Consider the following 14,420-nt stretch of genomic DNA (forward strand, 5'->3'; position numbering starts at 1 on the left):
AGCATTCCGATGTTGTTTTAAATGTGTTATATAAAGTTGACATTGACATATGAAAAAAGCACTTATACAGTATATAGGTCCTTTCTACAGTACAGTCAAATGTACACCAAGGAGCTCTACAAGCACAGATGTACAGTACAGTACAGTATCCTACCACTGCTTTGGTGCATCACAGCCCAGGCAGATTAAATGACTTGGTCTGCCTCACAAGTTATTTTAAAGAAAAAACATTAATTTTGTATTTGTCATTATGTAACATCATACAATAACTTAGAATAACCTTGAGCTTCTCACAGAATTAGAAAGAAATCAGTAGAGTACTAAACCTTATAAAACAAAGTAGATAAAAATACTATTTCTGTTTTTTATGTTTTATACTATTAATATATGCTTGAACTGTATTAAAAAAAGATATATTACTGAATATGATCTCTGGTAGTAGATCACACAACATCCATCCATCCAACCAGCCACATCCGAACCTGTTTATACCAGTTCAGAGGCAATTGGATAAAAAAATATTATTATTACCAAAAATGACCACAGACATATCCAAGCTAGAATCTTTACATTTTAATACTTTAGTGGTAACTGTACAATTTAACTCTCAGAGTTTGACTTTACTTTGCATTTTTGCATACAAATACAAACTAAAAAAATAACATATACATTTATTAAATATATCAGAAACATAAATTGAAAACATTAAAAACCTTTGCCCCTCCATTAATTTGATACAAATTGTCACCATTTAATTTTTTTAGAAGCCTTTATAATATTCTTTATATAGCTTATATAGTATATAGCATGTATTGGGCATCAAATGTCCTCTCTTTGGACTGGTAACTCAAAATGGCTGGGCTCCTTAAATATAAAACAAATGATTGATTTCTGGGCTTCATTAACAGTGAAATGCATGATAGTTGGTCCATCTATTGTCATGGACACATTATGGCTTTTGGTTGCCAACTGCTTCAGACTTTTTAAAACATTATTTTAAAAAATAATAACCACTACCACGGAAAAGCAAATAAAAAATGTTTCATAAAATAAATAAGATTTTATGAGACACCAAGGACAGTGGTTCAAGGTTGACTTACGCTTTCTTTTCCTGCTTGTAAAGTACTAGGGTGCTGTACCGTGTTAGCCATTATGAATTTAGAGAAAAGCCAAGCAAAATGACACCTTTTATTGGCTAACTAGAAAGATTACAATATGCAAGCTTTCGAGGCAACTCAGGCCCCTTCTTCAGGCAAGATGTAATCATTTTTATAAGGATTACATCTTGCCTGAAGAAGGGGCCTGAGTTGCCTCGAAAGCTTGCATATTGTAATCTTTCTAGTTAGCCAATAAAAGGTGTCATTTTGCTTGGCTTTTCTCTGCTTGTAAAGGAAATTGTTATTATTGTTACAGCAACTATTGATAATGTTCAACTGCCTGAATACCTTTATTTCATGCAGCAGCAGAAAGGCACTTAATTACTAAATTTAAAATATATATATAATGTGTAGTACTTAGGCATAGGAACTTGGAATAACCACGAGTGCTTGAACCATGAAATTGTTAAAATAAGAGGTAAATGGTAAAAACATTTAAACATTTGTGGAACCCACTTTTTAACAAGTTCTCCAAGAAACAACTGACAGGACTCTGCAGTTCTGCATGGCTATACCAATTGTGAACTTTACCAAGGACGGGTGCTCCTATACTCCTGCTTGCGCCGGACCCACTGAGCTGTAAATGGTTGTTCAATTACTGTCCAGGAAATATTCCCCTGGGGTGGTATCTGAGAACCTACATTTGATTTTTTTGGTGGATATGGAGTCCAGATTTCTTCAAACCCTAGTCCATTAGTAAGGGTTTTTGGTTGAGACAAGATAGATTTTAACTCGGTTGTATAGTTTACAGAAGTAGGAAGACAGTTACGAGGAGCTAAGGGCTCAGAATATGATTCATTATGTTTGGAAAGAAGGGGTGCCTCTCGATTCTGGGAAATGGTCTTCACTACTTCTTCCTCATTATGGACTTTGAGATTCAGAGGTGGCACCTTAGTTTCTTCAAGACACCTAAGAAGAGAGCACATAATTAGTTTAAGAAAATAATACTGTAATTTAAAAAGAAACAGTATAAGTCACAAATGTTGTCTTCTAATATATACAAAATAAACTTTTAGGTTTAATTAAGCAATTTTCTTCTTGAAGAAGGTGTGTTAAGAGGTCCTTGGTGAAGTGCTATCTGAATAAATAATCGAGTCCCAGAGTGTGCAGGCCCTGAAGGGGTGCAGGGGGGACCTGTGAGCGTTCACGCGCCCCTCCGAGGTTGAGTGGGGTGATTGGCTGATCGCACATTCACATGCAAATGCAAGTGGGCCTCATAGTAGGTGGAGAATAGCACCTGCACTCATCCAGGGCCAAATAGGGATTCTGCAAGGTAGAGAGGGAGGATCTAACTTAAAAAACAAGAAAAGATCAAAACAAGTGAGAAAAGAGAATGGAGGTTAAGGGAGAAGAAAGAGGCAGGACAGGTAGAGCCCATGTTGTGAGGAGTAGAGGCAGGTGGTCGGGAGTATGCCCCAGGGAAGTGAATGGCAGGCCTGTGTTGAGTGTAGGGCTGGAGAAGGAACTCTCTTATTGAGCAGCGATGTTGAAGGACTGGCTGAGGAAGACGTGGTTGACTGCACTTGATAGTAGGCATCTCCTCATGTTGCAAGGTCCTGATTGGATAGGCTGAGGACACTGGGGTTAGTAAAAGTTTTAAGAGACAAATCTTCTAGAGATTGTTTTTATTGGATTATTTATTGATTTTAATCTTCATGTGACACCTTTGATTTTATGAATTATTTATTTACTGAAGACCATTGTGTTGAAACACTGCACTTTTGGAACATTGTTTGATTGTTTAGTTTTAAATACAAGCAGTTCAATCACTTTGTACCATCCCCTTGCTGAGTATGTGTGTCCTCATTTGCAGGGTTCATCCTCAGTAAGTTATTGATGGTTCGGGGTTCAACAGGCTCCCAGATGCAATTAGGGAGTGTGGAGCCTACCTGGGCTTTCACAGATGGTTCAATCTCCCATAATCTTGTACAATGAATAATCATACTCAGCTTCATTCATGGTCTCTCTGAATACCAATTATATTTAAAACTTCTGAAATACTACTTAACAATCACCTTCAATGAGGGCAAGTGACTACAAAATTCAATGTACTCACTACAATTTTTGTATAAAATGTAGCAAAATGAAGCTTGTAGACTATGGCATTGAACATAATCCTTGATAACCAGCATACCCCAACTGTAATGGGAGCAAGGCATGAACAAAATCCAGACAGTGTGCCAATTCATTGCAGAGCACTGTTACACATATTTCTTTAGAGATGTAAGAGGATATTCAGGCCATTAGAACAATATTGGTGAAAACATGCCATTCAGCTCAACAAGCTTGCTAATCTTATTAACCTATTTTCTCCAAAAATAACATGGAGTCGAGATTTGAATGATCTCTGAAATCCTACTTTCTACCAAACTTCTTGGCAATTTATTCCATATGTCTATGTTTCTTTGTGGAAAAAAAAACCTTTCAAAGTGTGTATGTAATTTATCCTTACCAAGTTTCTATCTGTGCTCCTGAACTCTTGTTGAAGAATTAATTTTAAAGTACCAGCCTGGATCCACTATATTAATTTGCTTCATAATTTTAAAAGCTTCAGTCATGTCATCTCTTAAATTCTGTTTGCTTAAAGGGAAAAGGGTTTCTTTCAGTCTTCCCTCATAGCTCATATTCCTCAGTCCCGAAGTCAGACTAATTGCTCTCCTCTGGACTTTCTCTAGTGCTGTGTTTTTGTAATGTGCCTCACAAATGTGTTATGTAACTTAAACATAACCTACCTTGACTTGTTACTCCACATATCAGACTATATATCCTAATATCCTTTTAAATCACTTTTGTTCACTATCTGGATGCAGACAGTGATGAGCCCACTATGATTCCTATGTCCTTCTCATAAAGAGTATTTTCAAATATCAAACCTGTACTAAAATCTAATATCATTACTTTATATTTACTTACATTAAATTTAAATAATATGAAAATTAAGTAATTTTGCAACAAATCATAAAAAATTCAGACTGATCTATTAAAAGCTTTTTATCCAAAACAGCTGTAAAAGTTATTATATGCAAAATTTCCATGAGTTTAAAAACTGCACAATTTAGTATACAGTATATAAGCCATTTCAAATATTTTTTATACAATTTCCGCATCATACAACTTACTTTGAGAAACCTGTGTTATGGGCTAGAAATGTGGTTAGAAACATAGTGTAACAGTTTAGTACCTCTTTAGTACAATTCAGATTTGCAGGAGGATGAGAGCTAAATGGCTAAAACTGGCCCAAACAATGGAGTTCCAGTAGTGTGTTTCTAAACATTCCCATATTCACCTGGTAGCACTGCGATCACTGCCACCTAAAGATCCCCGCCGTTATGCCCTGTTGGAAGAGCTGCTTGTCTGTAAATGAAAAGACCGAATATCTCGAGCAAGGATAAATAGTTACAAGCTAATCTGGAGGTGCAAAAGGAGAGGATCTGGAAGGAGGATTAAAGAAGGCGAGTTATGGTGAGCTCAGGTACTGTGATATTTGGGTACTATGGAGAACTAGCTTACACCTCTTATTTTCAGACTGCATTTTAATGCTGGATGGGTTTCACCAGACTGAGTGAAAAAAGCAGGAGGAGAATTGGAGAACAATCCCCCATCTCCAGACATACACAAAAACTTTTGTTTTGGATAACAAACAGCTGCTACTGTCAATACAGTAGGAAGTTCTTCAGAAATCAGGCACAAGAGATGCAACCTTGTTCCCATGCTACTGGATGTCAATTTGTTACACATAAAATTAAATTGCACAAATGTGGTAAAGAAAAAAAATAGAATTCTGATATCTTTTTAGCAAAACAGTTTAAAAAAATAATTGGTCAAATCTTAAGAAGCAATGCCTCTTAATTTCATATAAGAAAAGATAATGCAGTTATTGTTTTTGATGTCTGTGGTGAGAGAAAACTTCAAAGGGGTGGAAATAGGAATAATCCAGAAAGCAGTTCTGGAAAAAATGGCAGTTACTCACATGGGGTATTTGTAGGTACCATCAAAAATCTGGACTGGACCAATTATCATCATTAATAAACCTAGACTACAGTAATCCCTCCTCCATCGCGGGGGTTGCGTTCCAGAGCCACCCGCGAAATAAGAAAATCCGCGAAGTAGAAACCATATGTTTATATGGTTATTTTTATATTGTCATGCTTGGGTCACAGATTTGCGCAGAAACACAGGAGGTTGTAGAGAGACAGGAACGTTATTCAAACACTGCAAACAAACATTTGCCTCTTTTTCAAAAGTTTAAACTGTGCTCCATGACAAGACAGAGATGACAGTTCTGTCTCACAATTAAAAGAATGAAAACATATCTTCATCTTCAAAGGAAACAGAGAGTAATGCAAACAAATCAATAGGGCTGTTTGGCTCTTAAGTATGCGAAGCACCGCCGGTACAAAGCTGTTGAAGGCGGCAGCTCACACACCCCCTCCGTCAGGAGCAGGGAGAGAGAGAAACAAAGTCAAAAATCAATACGTGCCCTTTGAGCTTTTAAGTATGCGAAGCACCGTGCAGCATACTTAAAAGCTGCACACAGAAGGTAGCAACGTGAAGATAATCTTTCAGCATTTTTAGACGAGCGTCCGTATCGTCTAGGTGTGCGAACAGCCCCCCTGCTCACACCCCCTACGTCAGGATCACAGATAGTCAGCGCAAGAGAGAGAGAAATAAAAGTAAGTTGGGTGGCTTCTCAGCCATCTGCCAATAGCGTCCCTTGTATGAAATCAACTGGGCAAACCAACTGAGGAAGCATGTACCAGAAATTTAAAAGACCTATTGTCCGCAGAAATCCGCGAACCAGCAAAAAATCTGCGATATATATTTAAATATGCTTACATATAAAATCTGCGATAGAGTGAAGCCGCGAAAGGCGAAGCGTGATATAGCGAGGGATCACTGTACTTCAAATGTTTTTGGACATTGTGAAGTAATTAGATAAATTAGGTGATCTCCCAAAAGAACCACGAAAAATCAAAAAATGTGCGGTAAAGCTAATCCAGATGATAACTGCTTATTTTTTGATTTTGATACACTTTATTAATCCCCAAGGGGAAATTGTCTTTTTGCATGACCTTTGAAGGTCAGATGCAGAGTCAGCCATTGTACTGCACCCGTGGAGCAATTTTCAGGTTAAGGGCCTTACTGAAGTGCTCAGCAAAGATGAATCCCTTCTGGCAATAATGGGATTTGAACTGGCAACCTTCCAGATGGCAATGCAGTGCAGATCCTTAGCCTCAGAGACACCACTTCACTAATGATGTATGCAGCAACACTACCTACTGAGCCATAGTGGTGACCAACTATCCAATAGTATCCTGATATGTGTGGCTTTATTTTCTATCATGCAGGGTAATAATATCAGGGATTTATACAAAACCACCATACAGACCGAAATTTTGAATGTGAAATTCTACGAAAGCTATAAAGTTACATTTAGCTAAATTATAATGGAGTATGATGGCATTAAATTCTACCATTTAAGAACACTAATTATTAACTTCACTGTCTTGTTGCTGTGCAGGGATGCACATGATTTGAGTTGATCTACAGACTGGCTGTATATTACCAGTTTGGTATAAACTACAAAGTGGGCCTTACAGAATTGCTTGTAAGATATTTAATAACTATAAATTCGTCTGGTGTGAATGAGTGCAGCTGTATGCACGAGTGTGACCTGGGATGGTCTGGCACCCCATCTAGTGGCTAGATTCTGCCCTGTGCCTAGTGCTTAGAATTCACTCCAGGGTTCCATTTCTCTAAATTAGTTGAATGAAAAATTATGTGATGAACATATGTTTTTGTGTCCATTTTCAGCTATACTATTAGAAAACGAAAGTGCTAGAAGCTCAATTCAAACAATTAAAATCTGCTACACAGATTGAAATTCAATTCTCTTTTTAAATTTCAATATTATGCTGTTAAATAATCCTATGAGATATTTTGGGATGGTGCTTGCTATTTATGAAGTTAAGGCTGGTAGGTTTACCTTTAAGTTATGGTAGAATATACCCAGAGTATCACTGCATCCAAAAAATTGGGAGATGATGAAATACATAAAAACAACTACTTTGCACTAACTCACCCATGTCTTTGGTTTGTAGTCGTAGTAGTAGAAGGATCCTGATCTGTTTTTGAATTCACTGGCAGTACTGTGGCTGTAGCTGGGATTAATGTTTCAGAGCGTGTTTCAATTGGCTTGAAGTCCTTCAACCCTGCATAATAACATTACACGTACTTTTGTAGTTAACTTGTCTAGTTGCAGAAAAACTTCTTTTTCACAGATTTCATTGAAAAGGCATCATATTTTAATTTCTGAACTGAACTATGTTGTAGTTTGAGGGGTTAGGTAAATATTTAAAATGGGAAATCTATTCAAATACAACACAGTAAAGTTCTGAAATACTGCACATTGTCTAACAGTGTTTCAGACTATTTCTAAAAATTAAGCTTTTTGAAATGTAACTTTTATTAGGTTTTAGGAGATAAATAAAATATGCTGCAATAGCCGGGGGATCAATTAATTAAATAGGCTTCTTCACATATTTTATATACACTGGAGTAATTGAATCTAATTGAAATGAATTCAAAAGTGAACACTACTTGACAATTTTCACTTAATTGCAAGTTCACCTATGCAATGCTGGGATGTACTCTCTCCTGTGAGACATGAATCTACATTCTGTGGAAGGAGCTGTTGGACTAAGTGCATGTGACATGCATACTTAATTATTTATTACTGAATTTTCTTCCAATGATTTGGCAGTAACCTACATTTTTTCCATCTAGTGTAATTATTTTAATATAAAAAGCCTTACATAGAGTACTATAAATAATACTAAAAATCCTAATAATTTTGATGGCCATCCCTATGTTACATTTAAAGCTAGGATGGGGTTTTGGCTGTCTCATGTTAAAACTCTATGCTCTTTTTTGGTGGTTAACCCTGATATTTGGTTTCCTTTTTCATTTCAACAATTCTACTCAATTCTAGTCACTGCTACTACCACTAATGACAGGATAAGCTGTGTGTGCAACCACCACTGGCTACAGATACTACACTCACTGCAATGCTGAACACTGCAAGATACCCTTCTTGGAAGGGGATTGATTAATTGTGAGCCATCAGCTTCAGGCCAGAAACTCTTGACAATTTTCAAATCAGTAAAATGGATTCTATCCTAAGCACTCTTAAACCAAAGAACTTCAATGCAGGCCGGGAGATGGTAGATATCTTTTTTTTCTCCGTTTAATTTAAATATTGATATGTCATTTTGACTTTTGAAAAATATGTTACATCTGAGAACTTAACAACTGAATGAATAATTTCTTTACAGCAACCTACAGTGGTGTGAAAAACTATTTGCCCCCTTCCTGATTTCTTATTCTTTTGCATGTTTGTCACACAAAATGTTTCTGATCATCAAACACATTTAACCATTAGTCAAATATAACACAAGTAAACACAAAATGCAGTTTGTAAATGGTGGTTTTTATTATTTAGGGAGAAAAAAAAATCCAAACCTACATGGCCCTGTGTGAAAAAGTAATTGCCCCCTGAACCTAATAACTGGTTGGGCCACCCTTAGCAGCAATAACTGCAATCAAGCGTTTGCGATAACTTGCAATGAGTCTTTTACAGCGCTCTGGAGGAATTTTGGCCCACTCATCTTTGCAAAATTGTTGTAATTCAGCTTTATTTGAGGGTTTTCTAGCATGAACCGCCTTTTTAAGGTCATGCCATAGCATCTCAATTGGATTCAGGTCAGGACTTTGACTAGGCCACTCCAAAGTCTTCATTTTGTTTTTCTTCAGCCATTCAGAGGTGGATTTGCTGGTGTGTTTTGGGTCATTGTCCTGTTGCAGCACCCAAGATCGCTTCAGCTTGAGTTGCCGAACAGATGGCCGGACATTCTCCTTCAGGATTTTTTGGTAGACAGTAGAATTCATGGTTCCATCTATCACAGCAAGCCTTCCAGGTCCTGAAGCAGGAAAACAACCCCAGACCATCACACTACCACCACCATATTTTACTGTTGGTATGATGTTCTTTTTCTGAAATGCTGTGTTCCTTTTACGCCAGATGTAACGGGACATTTGCCTTCCAAAAAGTTCAACTTTTGTCTCATCAGTCCACAAGGTATTTTCCCAAAAGTCTTGGCAATCATTGAGATGTTTCTTAGCAAAATTGAGACGAGCCCTAATGTTCTTTTTGCTTAATAGTGGTTTGCGTCTTGGAAATCTGCCATGCAGGCCGTTTTTGCCCAGTCTCTTTCTTATGGTGGAGTCCGTGAACACTGACCTTAATTGAGGCAAGTGAGGCCTGCAGTTCTTTAGACGTTGTCCTGGGGTCTTTTGTGACCTTTCGGATGAGTCGTCTCTGCGCTCTTGGGGTAATTTTGGTCGGCCGGCCACTCCTGGGAAGGTTCACCACTGTTCCATGTTTTTGCCATTTGTGGATAATGGCTGTCACTGTGGTTCGCTGGAGTCCCAAAGTTTTAGAAATGGCTTTATAACCTTTACCAGACTGATAGATCTCAATTACTTCTGTTCTCATTTGTTCCTGAATTTCTTTGGATCTTGGCATGATGTCTAGCTTTTGAGGTGCTTTTGGTCTACTTCTCTGTGTCAGGCAGCTCCTATTTAAGTGATTTCTTGATTGAAACAGGTGTGGCAGTAATCAGGCCTGGGGGTGGCTACGGAAATTGAACTCAGGTGTGATACACCACAGTTAGGTTATTTTTAACAAGGGGGCAATTACTTTTTCACACAGGGCCATGTAGGTTTGTATTTTTTTTCTCCCTGAATAATAAACACCATCATTTAAAAACTGAATTTTGTGTTTACTTGTGTTATATTTGACTAATGGTTAAATGTGTTTGATGATCAGAAACATTTTGTGTGACAAACATGCAAAAGAATAAGAAATCAGGAAGGGGGCAAATAGTTTTTCACACCACTGTAGGTGCACTTTCAGAGAGTGTCTGTTCATTTCAAAATGACTTCCAGTAACCAAATGGCCAAGACTACTCAAATGCCCACAAATTAAGAATCAAAGCAATAGTGCTGTGAGATTCTGGTCCTCATTAAGGCAGCCCAGGTTCCTGGAAGTGGTATCTAAAATGATTATTATGTTCATTCTAATATCTTTGCCCTGCACATTTCATTTATTTGCTCTCTCAATCTTCAGTAGCCTTTAATATTTTGGCTATCATCTTAGGATAGCTACACAGTAATGTGCAAAATGAAATAAATTCAATTTACTTTAACACACAATGATATAGCATTTTTTCAAGTGCATGTCACTTTAATTTGTAGTGCTATATTGAAAAAAATCCTTAGTAATTAGTTTTAATGGAAACAGATTTACAATTCCTTTAATTGAAATATACCATGTGTTGTCTCATAGCATCTTCTATTATGCAGAATATTCTAAAGCCATGCTGCAGTGCTCTGTTGCACAAAGAGTGCCCTTGTGGTTGAGAAAATCTATTACTGTGCTGTATCATATGCATGATGCACTTTGGGATTTTTTTTGGTGATGAAATGAAATATCAAAAAAAGAGTGTTTATGTGGTTCACTGTTTTTAAGAAGCTAGATATACTGTATAACAATCACAGAAAACAAAATTTCCAATAAAAAAACAAAAACAGATTTATAGTTTAATTTATACTATACTAATTTATACTTAACAGCACAACAGACAAAAAAATGAAAGAATCTGAAAAAAATGCATGCATTAGTGTTTAAGAGTTTTTGAAATATTTTCCCAGAAGTTCTGTGTTACCTTGCTGTCTAGGTGATGTATTTAACCTGTAATTGCTGTACCGACTGTAAAGATTATCTCTGGCGACCATTCCTTGTTGGCTGGGAGTAATACTGTGAAGGAAGAAGGAGTATTGGTGGGGGTAGGGTTGGGGGATAGGATCCAGAAGGAGCAGGAATGGAAAAGAAAGAGAAGCAAACAAAATGGACACGAAGCAGTGCAAAAATTATATTACAAAAAAGGAAAAATAAATTTTGAAATAAAAAACAAGCACAAAAAAATGACACAGCAGAATATGATATGAAAACCAAAAGTGAAGTGCAATTTCAAAAAAGTCAAGTAAGTAATTCGTGACTCTTTCAAAGATAATATGCAAAGTTGATTTTTTGTACTTTTCCTATTCTGAGCTGTATGGCAGTGGCTGCGAGATGGGAACCAACATTGCATTTGGATTTAGTTCACTTTAAAGAATAGGATGTGTTCATGGGGCATCCTAATTTTAAACTCAAACAAATCAGCTGGCTCCTCTCAATCTGGAAAAACAATGGTTCTACTCCAACTTCCTCTTGCATCCTTAACTTATCATGCTGAACTCAGCAAACCTGCAAGAGAATCTCATTTTGGCTATGTGTACATGTGCTCTCATGCTTTTGGTCACATCCTAAATTTAAGAGATTATAAAGGAGGATGGGGTATAGATTAGATTGAAGACTTCTTTACTTATTGATAAAGCATGAACATTTCTGTAAGTCTGCTAAAATAATGTTCTGAGGATAGATTTGGATTAATATCTAATTTTGCCATTGCTTTGACTCTGCTACCATAGTACAATGGCATTGTTTTGATGGCATATACAAAAGTTTGAGAATAACATAAATTGTAGTAAGAATTTACATTAAAGGATTTTAATTTGGAGCATCAAGCAACTCTTTTAATAGTTTTGCTACTTTTCACAAAGAACTGGCTTTAAACATCTAAGTCTTTCCGAACTTTTGCAAAGTATTACATGCAAATCACAATCTGTAAACTATTCTGTGCCTCTTACCTGACCCTACATCTGCAGACTTCTTAGGACCATCTGGTTTCTCCTTACATGGGATGTGGACTGGCCTATGTGTCAAAACCAGGCTAGTGATCTTTGCTGCTGACCATTTTATTGAAATGTTTTTTGTTAAAACTTTTGTAAGATGATCCATTTAGAATAACCGTTATTAAAATGAGGTGAAATATGAAATGCTGATTTTTAAATGGTATTTAAAACCATAAATCTTAAAGAGAAAAGGACAACATACTTTTGACAGTAAGAAGTTGTTTTTAGTTTTTATTGCAACTATTTGCAAAAATGAATCAATAACTGTATTCTAATTATAGTATTAACAAAATAAGATTACTGGTAGAGAAGCAAAAGAAAATCAGATGACAAAATTTTTTTCTTACCTATAAAAATACAGCAAAAGTAACAAGTTGGGAATTTCTTTTTGTGGGTTTTTCATAATGAAGAAATTCTGTATCACATACTTTAAATACACTTAAAATTCATAAAATAATGAGACACAAAATGTCTTTAATTGAAAGCTACACATATTATCTGTATTTGATGGCATAACAACTCATTTGTTAAAGCTGTTCCAACATTTGAACTGATATCTTTAATCAAAGTGACTTTGTACTTAATACTGTGCATCCATAAAGCATAACAAAGTAAGCACATAATGTAGACTAAAAAATACATCTAAGAAAAATGTATTCAGCCACAGTAATCCAAAGTTTAGACTTTTGGGTTAATACTATTTGTTTGAAGGAGAACAGCGCAGTATGTAAAAGGTTAGGAACTATCTTGAACAATTAGCCTTTTAAAAAATATGGATTTTTCTGTATCAGAACATTAATTATTAAGTGATCAAAAAACAAAAATGGTATACATATACGTGACTATTTCACGGAAAATTAAAATAAACAACAAATATATTTAGAAAATAATAAAAAAAAATACAAAATGTTAAACAGATTGCTGCAAATTTATCATTCAAAGAGACTTTGACAGGGGGTTTCAGAAATTGGCACTATGTTACAGAGATGCAAAAGATCTCCTGAATAACTGGATGCTAGATACAGTTCACTGACACTGATACACTGCTCAGGTTTTATCAATTCGAAATATGTTTAATACGATAGATACTTCAAAAGGAAAATAATAATAATAATAATAATCATCATCAAGCTAAAATAAATTATAGAAAACTTAAAAAAGGTACAAATATAAAAGTGCAAATCAGATATAAAAGCAAGTGTGAAAGAAAAGCAACAAATAAACAAACAAACATAGGTTTATTACTTTCAATATTTAAATAAATAGGAGTCCTTCATAATTATATTGCCTAGGTTAAATTAAAAAAATATATTCACAAGGATGGAGAATTATGCAAAGTCAATTAAAAGAAAACTGGGAACGGTTGAGTGAGCTGAAGGATGAAAGTAAAGGATGTAAAGGATTTTGGGAGAAAGTTTACACAGAGACACACAAAAACACAGGAGAAAAAATAGTTAAAGAGGAGCAGCTGGCATAAAGTACCAATAAATGTCTGTAACTAGTAAATTAAAATGAAGAACATTCAGTATATCTTTTAATTCTGCATCTGAACACTCTAACAATGCCTACTGACATTACTTTGTTGATTAATACCTTTTATTTCTTGCCAAATATTTAGATATTAAAACAACACTTTTATCAGAATACAGCTTCTTGTGGAATGTTGCTCATAGGTAATTACAACAGTAAAATGCAGTTTACATAAAACACCTCAAGAGATTTAAAAGCAGCAAGAGATGTGCAGTTTTTTATGTTTTGTTTATGAACCAGAACATTTGTGTATTACTCTATAGAATTAAACTCTTTGATTTGCTTTCTTTACCCGCTTATTCCAATACAGGTCACAGGCAACAAGTATCTGGCAGCACTGGGTACAAGTTTTAAATTAACCAGCACATCACATATATACTCATTTAAACACTCTCACTTACTAACATTGGACCAGTTTAGAGTCACTAGTCCATCTGCAGTAGCCTGCATGTCCTTGGAATGTCATTTTTATGCATATAAAACATAGATGATAAACAACAAGCAGTTTGACAATGGGTACATTAATGAACCTTTCACACTAGTCACACAAGGTGACTGAGAACAGCAATATGTTTTCTTTTGTAAAGTACATGATCTGTTTCATAGCTAAACATGTAGAACAGTTTCTGCAAGAAAGGGAGAATGATGAAACCTAAAGAGGTGCAGACCACAAGCAGTTATCACAGTGCAAATGTCTGTATTGTGACAGACCATGGTGTGATTACATTATTAAAAAACATTGAACACTGAATTTCTTCAAATGTTATGCTTTCGTTATAAAGTCTTTGTTTGATCAAAACTAGTGTTTACTTTTTCAAAAAATTGGTATTGTACTGGGGAGAAAAAATCATGCTTTATAGATTGTTAAATAAAACTAAT

At 35.7% G+C, this 14,420-nt stretch overlaps 1 protein-coding gene across 2 annotated transcripts in view; it reads right to left on the reverse strand.

Annotated features, from left to right (window-relative positions):
• Positions 1-1,355: 1,355 nt before the first annotated feature.
• atat1 (alpha tubulin acetyltransferase 1) overlaps positions 1,356-14,420 on the reverse strand; it is a 63,943-nt gene continuing 50,878 nt past the window's right edge. For both annotated transcript variants that reach the window (XM_051920636.1, XM_051920633.1), the window contains 3 exons: positions 10,943-11,034; positions 7,240-7,369; positions 1,356-2,066 (listed from right to left, as the gene is read on the reverse strand). In XM_051920636.1, coding sequence (XP_051776596.1) covers positions 1,685-2,066; positions 7,240-7,369; positions 10,943-11,034 — 604 coding nt within the window. In that variant the 3' untranslated portion in view covers positions 1,356-1,684. The remainder of the gene's footprint in view (positions 2,067-7,239; positions 7,370-10,942; positions 11,035-14,420) is intronic.

This window comes from Erpetoichthys calabaricus, chromosome 1, assembly GCF_900747795.2.
Source record: "Erpetoichthys calabaricus chromosome 1, fErpCal1.3, whole genome shotgun sequence".
Classification (NCBI taxonomy): domain Eukaryota; kingdom Metazoa; phylum Chordata; class Cladistia; order Polypteriformes; family Polypteridae; genus Erpetoichthys; species Erpetoichthys calabaricus.